We start from the raw sequence: 13,357 nt of genomic DNA on the forward strand, positions 1-13,357 counted from the left end.
TCACATAACAACTGCCCCGGCAACCCGGAACCTCTGCGCAATCACGACATAGCCCGCCGCCAACAGACACCTGCGCAGCGACATGGTATCGGCCTTGGTACTCTCGTCCCCTTTCCCTCCTCTGAACCCGGCCTCGAGCGACCGCGCGACCGCGGGCCAGTCGAGGAACCCGACGGCGTCCACGTTCTCCTTGGTCAGCACGCGCCGCAGCATCTGCTGCAGCGGCCCGTCCCGCGGCCACGTCACCGGCGCCGTGTAGGGGTGCTTGCGGCGCCGGTACAGCTCGTCCGTGATGAAGGGGCGCGCGGCTTCGCGGAGGATCCACTTCTCCCAGAACTGGCTGAAGACGCTGTTTCTGTCGTCACTGGCGGTAGGTTCGTGGCTATTCTCGTCGTAGTCGTCGTCGTTGTTGCGCCACCAGGCACTGCTGCCGCTCTGCAGGCTCCCACTGCCAGCGCCACCATTCGAGGCCCCGTTACTGTCCAGCGACGGCTGGGGCTGGTAGCGCTCCTTCAAGCCCGGCGGCATGCCGTTCACCAGCTCGACGAGGTGGTGGTCCAGGAAAGGCGGTCGCCCCTCGATGCTGTGCGCCATTTCGCACCGGTCGCCCACGACGGTCAGGATCGCGGCGGGCAGCTGCTTCTTATTCCAGGCGTACAGTGAGCTGTGCAGCGGGTGCCAGCGCTCGCGAATGTTGGTCCGCGCCGCGGACGACCACGAGTCGGCCGTAGCGCGCAGGCGCAGGCGCTCGTCGCACAGCGGGCGGAGGGCGGGGTGCAGCATCTCGGTGTCGGCCATGGCGAACGACACGAGGTAGGGGATGAAACCGTCTTGCCTTTCTGCCTTATCGCCTTCATCGTCATGATCCTGGTCGTCGAGTCGCGACGTGGTCGTTCCCAGGTTCCGGTCCTTGTCGCGGATGTGGTTGCGGGCTTGGCGGTACAGTGTCTCGCGCAGCTCGGGGGTCTGCTGCAGCGGGTCCTGGGGCCGCGAATGGTCGGCTTCGAGCAGGAAGTCGGACAGGAACCAATGGTAGCCGGCGAAGACCTCGTCGGCGCCCTCGCCGCTAAGAATCACCTTGAACCCGAGGTCGCGGGGCAGTTTGGACAGGGCCCACTTACCGACGGTATTCAGGTCGCACGTCACTTGCTCGTTGTGCCACACCGTGTCCTCGAAGTCTCGGGCGAAGTCGGCCTCGGTCATGTCGATGGTGTGCATCTGGACGCCTAGGTGATCAGCGGTCCTCTGGGCAATCTCTTCATTTCCCCCAGGGTCAGCTCAGTCCATATAGATGCATATAAAAATGAAGCACTTTGTTCAATCTCACCAGACTCGTCGAACCCCGAGTCGGTTCCGAACTTGACACAGAAGCAGGCTATCCTGTCTGTGGGATTTTGGCTGCCCATAGACTCGCCTTGCTCCTGGACTAGGTGCTTGGTGATTCCAGCGACGGTTGAGGAGTCAAGCCCGCCAGATAAATATATCCCGACCGGGACATCGGCGTGCAACCGTAGCCGGACAGCTTCTATTGTCTTCTCTCGCAATTGCTGGATCATTTCCTCCACGGAACGTGCTTCAACTTGCTTCTACAATGCTAGCTCGTCAGTCGGCCATTTACCCAATTGACACAGGCTGTGATTGGGTTTTACTTTATCAGGGTAATCGAACTCCCAGTACTGTTCATGTTTGATGCTACCATCTGGCGATATCACCATGTAGTATCCAGGGTCGACCTATTCGCCGAATACACGTTAACCCACTCTCTAGTCCCATGGTGATCAGCGTGTCTTACCCGCTTGACGCCCTTGAACGTCGTATTTGAGCCCAGCGACCATGTATCCATAGCGATGGCTTCGACGTCCCACTCCGGCTTCCAACCTAGGGGAAGAAATGCCTTCATCTCAGCCGCGATCCACAGCTCCTTGTCCGGGTGGTTACTATTGTCACCATCGCAACCGTCCACGCCGTCCACGCCATCGATGCCGCCGGATTCCGCAATGGTCCAGAACAGTGGCTTTATGCCGAATCGGTCCTTGGCTGCGATCACATCACCGGTGCGATCGTCGTACAGAACGAGCGAGAATTCGCCGCGCAAGTGACGCAGAAACTCGGGCGCACCATACCGCCGGTAACTATCGGCTCTTTGCGTCAGCATTCAGCTGCATGTGCCAAAGAGGAGCTCGGGCAATTCAAATTAAGAGTCGTGGTCCACGGCTCTTCCGAGAAATACGAGGAAGGGATAACAGGACTCCTGAAAGCGGCTTACAGCGCCACGGCCACCTCGGAGTCGCTGTGGCCCCTGAACTGGTACCCACAGTCACGGATGCACTCAGCGCGCAGGCGCGCATGGTCGTAGATCTCTCCATTGATGACAGCGTGGACGTGGCCGCTATCGTCGTGCAGGGGCTGGCTGCCGTCGGGCGTCAAGTCGTTGATGGAGAGGCGGCAGTGAGCGAGACCTTTCCTCCATGCGGATACCCATGGAATCAGCCACGTTCACTATTGAGCTCTAACCACACGCGAAAATGCAGAAAGCCAACAGGAGGCCATACCGACTTTGTTGCTTGGGTCTATCCAGACACCTTGCGCATCAGGTCCTCGATGGGAGATCTGCTCCAGACTCGCATAGAGTCTCTTCTCTAGTTCGAGTTTGGCAACGCTACCTGCATTGTCACTTTGCGCAACACCCACGGGGACTGTATTGCTTGAGAGGGCGCGATTGAGCTTCACGACGACACTAATTCCGCACATAGCGACCGGTGCCTATGATGTGAGCGATTCTTGCAGGCGTATCTTTCCCAAGCTCTTGAATTTCGTTCTTATATACATGAGGATGATTCAAGCCTGTCTCTTGGCGCCATCATCACCATGAGGCCACAGTTTTGAGTACCTCGGCATGTTCTTGCCATTGGTTGTTTTTGAGTTGGTCGCACTTCGGAGACGATTGGGTGTCCAGCTGCTTTTCAATATGCCGAGATGTCCGCTGCTCGCCGTGGCCTATGGCATGCGTGCCCATGCCTTTCTATGGAAACTCTAACCGGCTTCCAAGCCTTCGCCGTTGACGAGAGTTTAAGTCGTCTGGCCTGGACTGCCTGGTGCAGCGGCAGTTGGTTGAAGTAGGGAGACTCTCCAATTGCCAATGCCGGGAGTGAATCATTAGCCTGGGATGGACGTTCTTTAAAATGGGACGACGAAAATAGTTCAGAACCTAGCGAGTCGGGGCGGCCCCACAATCGTGACTGGTCATTTCAGGTGGTCCTGGGGGTTGTCGCGAACTGATTTGACCAGCGGATTGGGATTGAAGACATACCAAGATACCAAGCATGGCGTTCGTGTAGATCGAGACTTGGCTAGCGATCTCGATATTATTGTTGCTACTTGGCTTCAAAGCGGCGGCATCCCTCATATCACTATCGCTTTACTCGAACTCGATTGCGCATCGTGACTTCCCAGCCAACTCTTCGGCATTCGCTACTGGCCGCGGAGTTGAATCATTTCGCTGACCGAGGCGCACAAGCACAACTTTGCTCCTGAGTTGGCACTCCACTGACTGACCCAGGGCGGAATTCCTCAGGTTGTACTCCGTACTCCGTGCTTCTGTCAAATCTCTTGACCTGGCGACTTGGCGGGTTGGCATCGAAATTCCTGGTGGACAGACCCTCGCCTCGTCTTAGGTGGAGGAGCAGACAGACTTAAGGCGTGCTGAATTTAGCGGCAGCACAGTTGGCCCGTGTCTCTTTTCCAGAAGTTCAGAACCCGTCAATCATTCAAAGTCGGGACGAATTGCACCATCAGATCTACGCGCTAGGGAGGCTTTCTCGATTCAGAGCCAACCGCCAACTCTTCATGGCAAGCGGTAGATGTTGCAGGCATCGCGGTGCGCGTACAATCTCGGACGGGACGGATTGTCCGTCCGTCCGAACCTGACTGAGCGACTGACTGATTGTGATTGATTACCTGCTGTCGATCTCCAAACGAACCGAGACAGCCCTTGGCCAGTTTCTCCAGCTGAGCCGCACTCAACAACTGACGTGAATTTCCGTCGAACGTTAGTGGCCGAACAGGGCGTCGAGCCATTGATTGGCCAACTCGAACGTCTTCAGGGGATCGACACGGATTTTGCATGGATTTCCCTCGGTATGGAGTCGTTTCAGATCTTCAGCAGGGGATTTCCAGGGGATTTCCTGCCGACGGCCCCACAGCTGTCATTAATGTCAAACTTGGGACTTGGCCCCTTTGCATGAAAGTTGCCGGCTTAGCGCTCTTGGCATCCTCAGATTTGGGCAAAAACGAACAGCTCAGAAGGTCCTCAACGTCACTTTGCGCTCAATGCACGGCATGACCCAAGGGAAAACGGGGTGCTGGTTCCTGAGTACTGCCTGAGGAGGCTTCGAGACAAGGAGGAAGCCTCGAATACCACCCCGAACCGAACCCCCAACCCCGATGTTCTACCCTCGAGCACGTCTTATTGGTGGGATTTATGAGGCTCTTTTCGGGCCCATCGAGCGTTCCCAGGTGGATGGGCCCATGATATGGACCTTGGCCCTTGCTCATCGAACGACGACCGCAATATCTCTAGTTCCTCTGGTTCTCGGGCGTCGGTTGGGTGGATCTCAGGACCATCACCCAAAGAAGCAAGCTCCTTTGCGACAGGCCTGGTCAAGCTGGGCACCACCCAACGACATGGTACCAGAGCCGGTGGTTATAATGAACCGCATCTTCCCTTGGCTTGATGATGTTTTTCCCTTTCTCCTCACTCCCACATCTCTACTTTCATTCACACCCATTTCTTGGCCCTCAGGTTCAGTGGCTCTGTTCCGTTTCATTCTTTCTACCGAGCAAGTTCTCATCAATCCTCTTCAACCACCAACCACTTTCAACCCAACCTTTTCCCCAACTTCTCCAAAAACCACCTCTCAAAATGAAGGCTGCTACTATCGCTTGTCTCTTGGCCCCTATGGGCGCCCTGGCCGCTCCCGCCGCGTGCCCCCAGGCTCCCAACACCAACGCCGCTGGCAACTTCGGTGGCAACGGCGGCTTCGGCGCTAACGCTGGCGGCAACCCCTTCGGCGGCAACAACGGCGCCGGTAACACTTTCGGTGGCAACAACGGCGGCAACGCCGGTGGCAACCAGGGTGCCCCTGCTGGTGGCAACGCTGGCGGCAACGCTGGCGCCGCCGCCGCCGGCTCCCTCCAGTCCCTGATGAAGGCCAAGGGCAAGGTCTACTACGGAAACATCGCCGACCCCGGTACCCTGAGCAACCCCCAGAACACCAACATCCTCAAGGCCGACTTCGGCCAGCTCACCCCGAGAACTCGATGAAGTGGGATGCCATCGAGCCCACCCAGGGCAAGTTCAGCTTCAACGGCGCTGACCAGCTCGTCAAGTTCGCCACCGACAACGGCATGAGCGTCCGTGGCCACACCCTCGTGTGGCACAGCCAGCTGCCCCAATACGTCAAGTCCATCACCGACAAGGCGACCCTGACCAAGGCCATCCAGGACCACGTCACGGGCGTCATGACCCAGTACAAGGGCAAGGTCCGCGCCTGGGACGTCGTCAACGAGATGTTCAACGAGGATGGCTCCCTGCGCCAGTCCGTCTTCTCCCAGGTCCTGGGCGAGGACTTCGTCCGCATCGCCTTCGAGGCCGCCCGCAAGGCCGACCCCGCCGCCAAGTTGTACATCAACGACTTCAACCTCGACTCGGCCACCGCGCCCAAGGTCACCAACGGCATGGTCGCCCACGTCAAGAAGTGGCTCGCCGCCGGCATCCCCATCGACGGTATTGGTTCGCAGACTCACTTGAGCGGCGGCCAGGCCGGCAACATCGAGGGCGCCCTCAAGGCCCTCGCCTCCACCGGTGTCAAGGAGGTCGCCATCACCGAGCTCGACATCAAGAACGCCCCCGCCGCCGACTACAGCACCGTCACCAAGGCCTGCCTCAACGTCCAGCAGTGTGTCGGTATCACCGTCTGGGGTGTCTCCGACAAGGACTCGTGGCGCAAGGGCGAGAACCCCGTTCTCTTCGACCAGTCCTTCAAGCCCAAGGCCGCTTTCACCAGCGTCCAGCAGGCTCTTGCTTAAAGCGGCAGCTTTATCGGCGCGGTAGGGTGGTGTTGTACAACAACAAAAACTATTCTTGGGGTTTTATTGATTCTGGGTACGTTTGGAAAGGGTGCAAAGGTTTTTCACGAGTGTATCATATTCTCTTCAGTGTATATAAGAGTCAGAAGTGGGCCTGTCAACGGCACAAATGCAAATATCGTTTCTGTCAGCTATTTATCGTGCATCGTCGTATTCATGTGTACACTTACGTGACTGTTGCTCATGGCGTCCATTCGTGGCTTCCCCTGTAGCTATTTACATCGCCTCCTTAAGAAAGCACGATCTAGAGAAGTATGCAAGTCTGTCAGAACAGCCTAGGCTTCTTTCCAATGTCCAGGGTCATCATTCCAAGTGCCTTTCAAAGGTCAAAGTTAACCGCCTGTTCCGAGCTGAGACTGAAAATAGCCGCCGTGCTGCATTGTGTCCACGTCGTAGTGGGGCCAGATTGAGGGATGTTGGGCAGGGCTCCAAAGTGAATCCAATACATACAAGATATGTGAAGTACGGTCGAAACGACAATCTCGACTATGTGGATGCCAATGTCAAACCCAACCCCGTAGCCAAGCTCGCAAGTGTGGACACGACAGCAAGTACAACTTATCAGCTCACGTCGTACGGTACATGTCGATACCTGCAGGTGCTGTAGGCTATGCTCATACAGCTGTTCCTGGGACTTGTCGCCCATAGGGTGAGTTTGAAACACCACATAGGTCTGGTGGGCTGGTATACATGTGTGCTAATGTTTTCTATATGGCATTCATGCAGAAACTACAATATACTCTTGACTAAAAGTTTCCAGATGGCTGCGATTGTGGAAGGTTATTTGGCCCCTTTCCCCTGGCAAAACCTGTTGGGTCAATAACCACATTTAGCCTGAAGGATCACGTCATGGTACCAAGATGTATGATAGCAATCAGAACCCTGGCTGGATGGCTTGGATATCACATCGCAACACAGCTAGAGATAACGTCTTTGGCCACTGACTCCTCTCGTTCGGTTGTAGCATTCATAGTGTGATGTTTCCCAGAGTGACAGAAGCACGTATGCATCATATCTCTGACTCAGAAAGTCTGTAATTGAACAGCACAAATTCATGGAGAGTAATGCTACAAGCAGACCATGCGTATAAACAACAATGTGTTTAGCTTATGGGATACAACAAACTCCCTGAGAACTCATGAATAGACACTACCTAGCCCTTCGTTTCCATGTAAAGGATATTTAAGTATGGCCTTGTCGGTTCAAACAGTAAATCTAGCTAATAAGTATATAAATCAGCTTGTTTAAATCCTTTAAGGTTAGGTTATATTGTTACTATTATTATCTTTCTTCAATTGACAACACATATTCTCTACTACGGTTAGAACAGCCGACCCGTAAGAAGCCAAACAATTCTATGATATTAAGGACTATACCAAAACTGATCCTCGACTGAATTGAGAGGGTTTGCGACGATTATCTCAAACTCCCACCCCCAAATACGGCTTTGAAGGCGGCACGTATATTCTCATACCGCCCACAATCGAAAAAGACGAGAATACCGAATCTGTCGGTAAGACACATAAGGCATGCGCCCCAGAAGAACAGCGGGAGATGGAGGAAGCTCGTGAGAAGGTGGCCATCACCTTCGATCGAATACCCTTAATGAATACTGGTTTTGTTAGTAGCCAGTAATACGGTACGTTGTAATCTAGTGTCGTAAACGTTTTGTGTAGCACATGTGATAGTTATGTAATAATTGATACAGTAAATTACAGTTAGCCAGAAGGCAGTCGCTAGAATTCCCACTCTTAATAACATTGGATTCTCCCAAAAAGGTGAGTAACTGAAATATTTCAGCAGTCAACCTTTCTACTTTTTCTTCTCTTATTTCTCCCAACCTTAATATCCCTCCCAACAAATCTTGCAAAAATCAATCACAAACCGAACGCAAGATGAATCACCAAGCCAGCATTCCATTCCATGCACAGCATGGTGCAAACAGCGCACTGGCGGTAGGAGGTCCTACAAGACGACGCGCAATAAGTAATAGAACTCGCCGCCAAGTGTACAATGATGACAAGACGCTGACATTGTAGCAGGTCGGGTTCTGGATCGCTCTCACCCCACGTCCCCCAGCCAGGAAGTCAGCCACCCAATGCTTGCCTCGCTGGTCAAAGACTCGATCCCTCTATCCCCCATCGAATCCACCGTAGATGGAGCTCGCCACTTCAACCTCAGTGAAGGTCCTAGCAATGATACCGTCATTGACCCGCCGACTGGCCGCCGCTTTCGACCCCGAGCCTCTAATACCCAACTCCAAGATGCCCTCCGCCGCGTACCAAGCAACTATGCCGGCAACATCCTTTCCGGAGAGAATCTTTCGGCATGCATACCCTCCTATGAGAACTGTTCGCTGTTCGTCCGGGATCTACCGCCGGATCTGAATTACGAGAAACTCTTCGCCGCTTTGCGAGGCATTGGGCGGATCGCATCGGCGTATATAAACCGTCCGACGGAAGTCCACCCGAGCTGCGCGGCTAAGCTCGTCCTGTAGGACAGGGCGACCGCCGAGCGCTTGTATACAAGGCTCAGAAAAGGCGAGATGCGCATCGGTCATCACGTTCCAAATGTATTGTGGAATAAAGTACGAGTCGCCGCACAACCAAGAAGCCCGAACCCCAACGGAGGCGGGTCGCGAGCCATCAGAGTGACAGGCCCGCCTTCTGTTGTAAATGAAGAGTATATACTCTCTTTATTTGCGGCGCACTTCTACTTCGAACTCGATGGAGCACCCAAGCTTGTTCACCGCGACTATAACACCGCAACTATCGAGTTTATTTTCGCTTCTTATGTTAATCAGGCGGAGAATGCCTTCCAGCTGTTCAACAAAGATAGACGTGCAGATGATTTATCTAAGGGCGAACGCGGACGGGAACATGGTCGTGGACACAACGGTTGGGGTGGAATCGTTGGTGGAGGAGGTTTGTCGGCCACATATGTTCGTGATCCTTGTGTTGAGCAGGCAAATGAGGCTTCAGGATACTAGTTGGGCCTCTTTAATCATCAAGTCTTGAGTCATCGAAGACCAGGAAACCATGCATTTCAGTTCATCCGAGTCCATTTAATGGTTATGCTTTTTAAGGGTTTATGATGTTATTGAGTATCATGGCCTTTATTCGAGTATGTATATTTTTGGAATTAAATATTTATTATTGTTTCGTTTCTTTTGGGCTGACATCCTGACATTGAACCGGGAAAGAAAGAAAGAAAGAAGAACTAGGAAAGCGTATACGAGCTCCTAGTAAGATTGTAGATAGATGGAGAAGGGGGATTAATGGTATACTGACGATTTATGGCGAGCTGTTAGAAGGATGGTAAGCTAATCGATTTGATCAAGGGTGAAGTTTTAAATACATAAGCCCCCTAAGCAAGCGTTTGGACCTGCCGGTGGCGACCTGGGATCTCTAGTTGTTCGCATCACAGGTAAACATCGAGTTAACAATGAGAAATAATTGCTCGCATGCTTCCAGCGCACTTCTTTTTCGAATTTTACGGCGCTCCCAGCGTTGCTCGTCGTGCTGAGGACATGGCTACGGCCGAGTTCACTTTTGCTGTCACCACTAAATAGGCGGAGAACACCTGCCGCTTGTTAATAACCCAAGTTAACATCGTAAGTCGGCTGGTTGGATGCAGACAGGATGGAAAAGGTTAGGTTGGGGTGGATGATGGGTGATTACGATGAGTTTAGGACTTTCAGACTTACTTTGAGAATATTATGCAAGACTATGGTCACAGCAGTTGCTGCAATTGAGTTCTTGCCTAATCTGTTTCGTGCAGGGTAGTTGAATATAATACTGGCCACGTGCCTTGCACATATATAGTCACATCTCAACGCTGCTCTCAGGAGCTCTTACTATTACAAGCCTCCGCAAATGGTACACGGCCTACCACCCCTTCACCTAATGCTGGGCTTTACGGGCCGGGATACGGTACGGCAGCAGCAGAATTTAGATGAGAAATTCTGGGGAAAGTGGATGAAACAGTATGAGAATCTGCCCTGAATGAACTGATATACACCGAAGAGGCCTTGAATTGTAACAGTTAAACAACTCCCGATAATGCGAGTTGTACTTACTCTGTGACCATACTCTGGTGGAGATGGTTTTCATACTCGGCAGATAGTTGGCTCGGGTGGCTTTAGAAATGACGATTTATTATTTTTGTAGCTTTTGGGGGGCAAGATGCTGTGCTATGATGAAGATGCCGCTGCACCTGCACTGCCCTCTGCCTTGACCTCCTCGGCCTCCACGTCGGCCGCATCCATGTCAACGTCCTTGACGGCGCCCGCAAGCCCGCCCTCCTTGGCGTTCTCCTCCTCGACGTTGCGGCTCTGGCTGAGGAAGTACTCCACGATGGCCATGTGGTTGTTGAAGGCGGCCATGTCTAGCGGGATCTGGTCCTTGTCGTTGGCCAGCGCGGGCGAGGCACCGCGCGACAGCAGCAGCTTGACTGTGTCCAGGTGGTTGCCCAGACACGCCCAGTGCAGCGCCGTGTTGCCGAACTTGTTGGCCACGTTGATGTAGCTTGTGGGCTGCTGCTGCTGCTCCTGCGAGGACTCCTCGGCAGGGGCTGATGTGGGTGGTGCTGTGGGCAGATATGACAGAATGTGTGTTACGGTTTCTGTAATCGGTGTTAGTGTTCCAATTCAGTATTATGCCCAGCACGGGTCGTTTCTGGCTTCAATACACCGCGGTGAGATTGATGCCCACTCATTGCATTGTAAATTCCAGCCCCAGTGCTTCATGTGAGCTGACAGGAGATATTGGAATAGAAGCATCTCGGGATCCATGCCACCAGCCTCAGGGGAAATGTGCACTTACTCGAATGTCCGTTAGCAGCCGCCATGTGCAGACATGTCGCGCCGCTCTCATCCTTGGCAGCGTCTAGGATGTCGGCGATGGCGACCTTCTCCCGTTCCGCCAGCTCCTTCAACAATACCGTCAGCTCGGCATCTTCACCGGCACGTGCCAGGTAGATCAGATCATCGATCTCGTCCGCCGTAAGTTTTGGTGCCATGGCAAGAAAATGTGCTGTTGACCCCTCCAAGATTGTGGTGGCTCGTGCGAAAGAGGATGCACCACTTGCCGATTTTGGCTGGTGAAAATTTTTGGGGGGTTTTGGAGCGAAACTTGTCTGCGCAACGACGGGATTGTCTTTTCTTCGTATACTTTCAACAAAACAACGCAAACTCGACAAGTCTGTTCCAGTGTATGAATCGAACTATTCCAATTCAGCTTGAAATTTCATAAACAGAGCAGCGGGGATTGGGTTGAGTCAGTGGTGAACCCGACGAAGCAGCAGTGAGGTGAGTGGGTACAATCACGTGACGCGCTGTAGTTTTAGGTCGCAATTGTTCATAATCAATTGACGATTCCAGCTACAGTGAGTGAGTGAGGTCTAGCCCGACTAAAAGGCCCCTGAATACAACAACCGCAACAATTCAGCCTCTAATGCTGGAGAGGCGCGCGTCAAGCCAGTGAGCGAGGTCCTCGGCCTCGTGGACTGCCTGGATCTCAAACTTCATGTTGAGCATCAGCATCAATTGCAGTTCGGAAGCCTGTTCCATCTCCTCTGCATTCTGATGGTGCTGTTCTTCCAAAGTACCTAGGAGTCGGACAGCCTTTGCGCGGTCTCTACAGCTCATCGATAGCAGTTTCCACCCTGCCTCACCAAGTCCCGATGATCCTGACATGGATCGAGAAATGGTTCTGCTGGATGTGTTATTGCTACATTGACTCGATGACAACGTCGACTGGGATTCTTGGCTTCCACTTGGCTCCAAAGGGAGAAGTCGCATTTGTAGGTCAAGAAGATCGCCGTGTTTCACGCCAAGCCAAGTCAATCCAGGGACAGTGATGCTCTCTTCGTGACGCATGCCTATACTGCCATGCTTGTAGGTGCGCATGATAGAAACTCCGTCTGGATCGAAATCCATGAGGGCATATATTGGAATCTGCGTCCAGGAGGAGCTGATGCGATGAATAAACTGACGAGAGGCAAGATCAGGATACCCCTTAGCCTGGAATCCGATCAGTCAGCCTTCGAGCTAGATGCAGCGCTCTTTTTGGGAATCATAGTCTCACAGTCATTAGTATTCCTGGTCCAGCATCAGAATTCTCGTGGTATCGTCGATGCACCAAGCTGCGGAAGGTGGCCTGTGTTCATGTGAGTAAAAAGTCAAGGGCGTGTTGCCTATAGACGTACTTCTTTTTCGATGATAAGGACCCAACCAACTGAGCGCAAATCGAGATTGACCACCGTCTCGGCTGGAGGAACCGCGACAGCCTATGAGAGGTTAGTACCTCTACGTGGCAATGCATCAGGAGTCAATTAAACCGTACTTGGTCACCTTTCTCTACAGTGAACGGTTGTCCGGCCACCAAACCTTTGGAGGCAGCAACCTTAGGTTCAAGTCAGTCCCTTGTTTCTGTCTACGAAAGCTGCTAGACTCACAACATTCAATCCATTCCTACCTACGCCCAGTGTGAAGGCGAGGTCGTCCACCAAACGGTCCACATAGCTCTGGCTGCCGAAGAGTTCAGGATTCTGGTAATAGATGCTTCTAAATTACGCTTTGTCAGGCTCCGCGAAGTCAAGAATTGTCCCAACGATACCGACCTTTTAGTGATGACAGTGCCTGAGATGAGGGCTTGGCGGCAAAGAAAGAGGACTTGGAAACAGGCAGCTGAGAAAGAAGACGAAAGAAACGTAAGACACAGCGCGGATTGATGTTGATTAGAAGGTTGTTAGCAAAAACCCACCGAATTTCTTGATGCCAGCGGCGTTGGTCGATGGGAAAGAAACGACAAGTTCGTTGCCTGAAGATCGGCTTCGAAGAGGGATAGTCAGAGGACGGTTTTCGCTCATGGCATCAACGACAGACTCTACAATGTCTTCTATTCTTTCAATGACGCTTCCGTTTCCCATGGCTCGACTATTCGTAGAATGACTTCCATCGTCATGGCTTGTGTCGGAAAGCCCTTGGCTATCTTCAGAAAACAAGGTTTGCGGCAACGTATGCCCAGGACTAAACGAAAGTGCCTCGAAGGAGACGCCGGTGCTTGAACGGCGGGGGTTCATCGTCGTGCTGTGGGTTGGCCAGATAATCATATATGTCTGTAGATATTCCGTCAAAGCATATCATAAGTACTGTGTCTCCTGATTTTGCGATAAGTCGGAGGATCCATGGATATATTGGCTGGTAAAG

General features: G+C 52.9%; 5 protein-coding genes across 5 annotated transcripts; 2 read left to right on the plus strand and 3 right to left on the minus strand.

Annotated features, from left to right (window-relative positions):
- PG998_007179 (asparagine synthase) lies at window positions 1–2,751 on the minus strand (the record flags this gene model as incomplete). Its single annotated transcript, XM_066873995.1, has 6 exons — window positions 1–1,277; window positions 1,328–1,586; window positions 1,650–1,733; window positions 1,793–2,132; window positions 2,267–2,459; window positions 2,553–2,751. 6 exons carry the CDS (start codon window positions 2,749–2,751, stop codon window positions 1–3), a joined length of 2,352 nt encoding a protein of 783 aa, XP_066729940.1.
- A 2,170-nt stretch (window positions 2,752–4,921) lies between these two features.
- PG998_007180 (endo-1 4-beta-xylanase C) lies at window positions 4,922–6,087 on the plus strand (the record flags this gene model as incomplete). Its single annotated transcript, XM_066873996.1, has 2 exons — window positions 4,922–5,249; window positions 5,303–6,087. The coding sequence occupies 2 exons, from the start codon at window positions 4,922–4,924 to the stop codon at window positions 6,085–6,087; spliced, it is 1,113 nt and encodes a 370-aa protein (XP_066729941.1).
- A 1,955-nt stretch (window positions 6,088–8,042) lies between these two features.
- PG998_007181 (uncharacterized protein) lies at window positions 8,043–9,718 on the plus strand (the record flags this gene model as incomplete). The annotated part of the gene is made up of 4 exons (XM_066873997.1): window positions 8,043–8,133; window positions 8,190–8,640; window positions 8,683–9,071; window positions 9,621–9,718. 4 exons carry the CDS (start codon window positions 8,043–8,045, stop codon window positions 9,716–9,718), a joined length of 1,029 nt encoding a protein of 342 aa, XP_066729942.1.
- Window positions 9,719–10,339: 621 nt separating this feature from the next.
- PG998_007182 (Ankyrin repeat-containing domain protein) lies at window positions 10,340–11,166 on the minus strand (the record flags this gene model as incomplete). The annotated part of the gene is made up of 2 exons (XM_066873998.1): window positions 10,340–10,770; window positions 10,971–11,166. The coding sequence occupies 2 exons, from the start codon at window positions 11,164–11,166 to the stop codon at window positions 10,340–10,342; spliced, it is 627 nt and encodes a 208-aa protein (XP_066729943.1).
- A 424-nt stretch (window positions 11,167–11,590) lies between these two features.
- On the minus strand, window positions 11,591–13,230 carry PG998_007183 (Spo11/DNA topoisomerase VI subunit A; the record flags this gene model as incomplete). The annotated part of the gene is made up of 6 exons (XM_066873999.1): window positions 11,591–12,169; window positions 12,234–12,305; window positions 12,355–12,435; window positions 12,628–12,712; window positions 12,769–12,799; window positions 12,912–13,230. 6 exons carry the CDS (start codon window positions 13,228–13,230, stop codon window positions 11,591–11,593), a joined length of 1,167 nt encoding a protein of 388 aa, XP_066729944.1.
- Between the last annotated feature and the right edge of the window lie 127 nt (window positions 13,231–13,357).

The sequence above is a fragment of the Apiospora kogelbergensis genome (assembly GCF_038363985.1).
Source record: "Apiospora kogelbergensis strain CBS 113332 chromosome Unknown utg000005l_segment0_segment0, whole genome shotgun sequence".
NCBI classification, from domain to species: domain Eukaryota; kingdom Fungi; phylum Ascomycota; class Sordariomycetes; order Amphisphaeriales; family Apiosporaceae; genus Apiospora; species Apiospora kogelbergensis.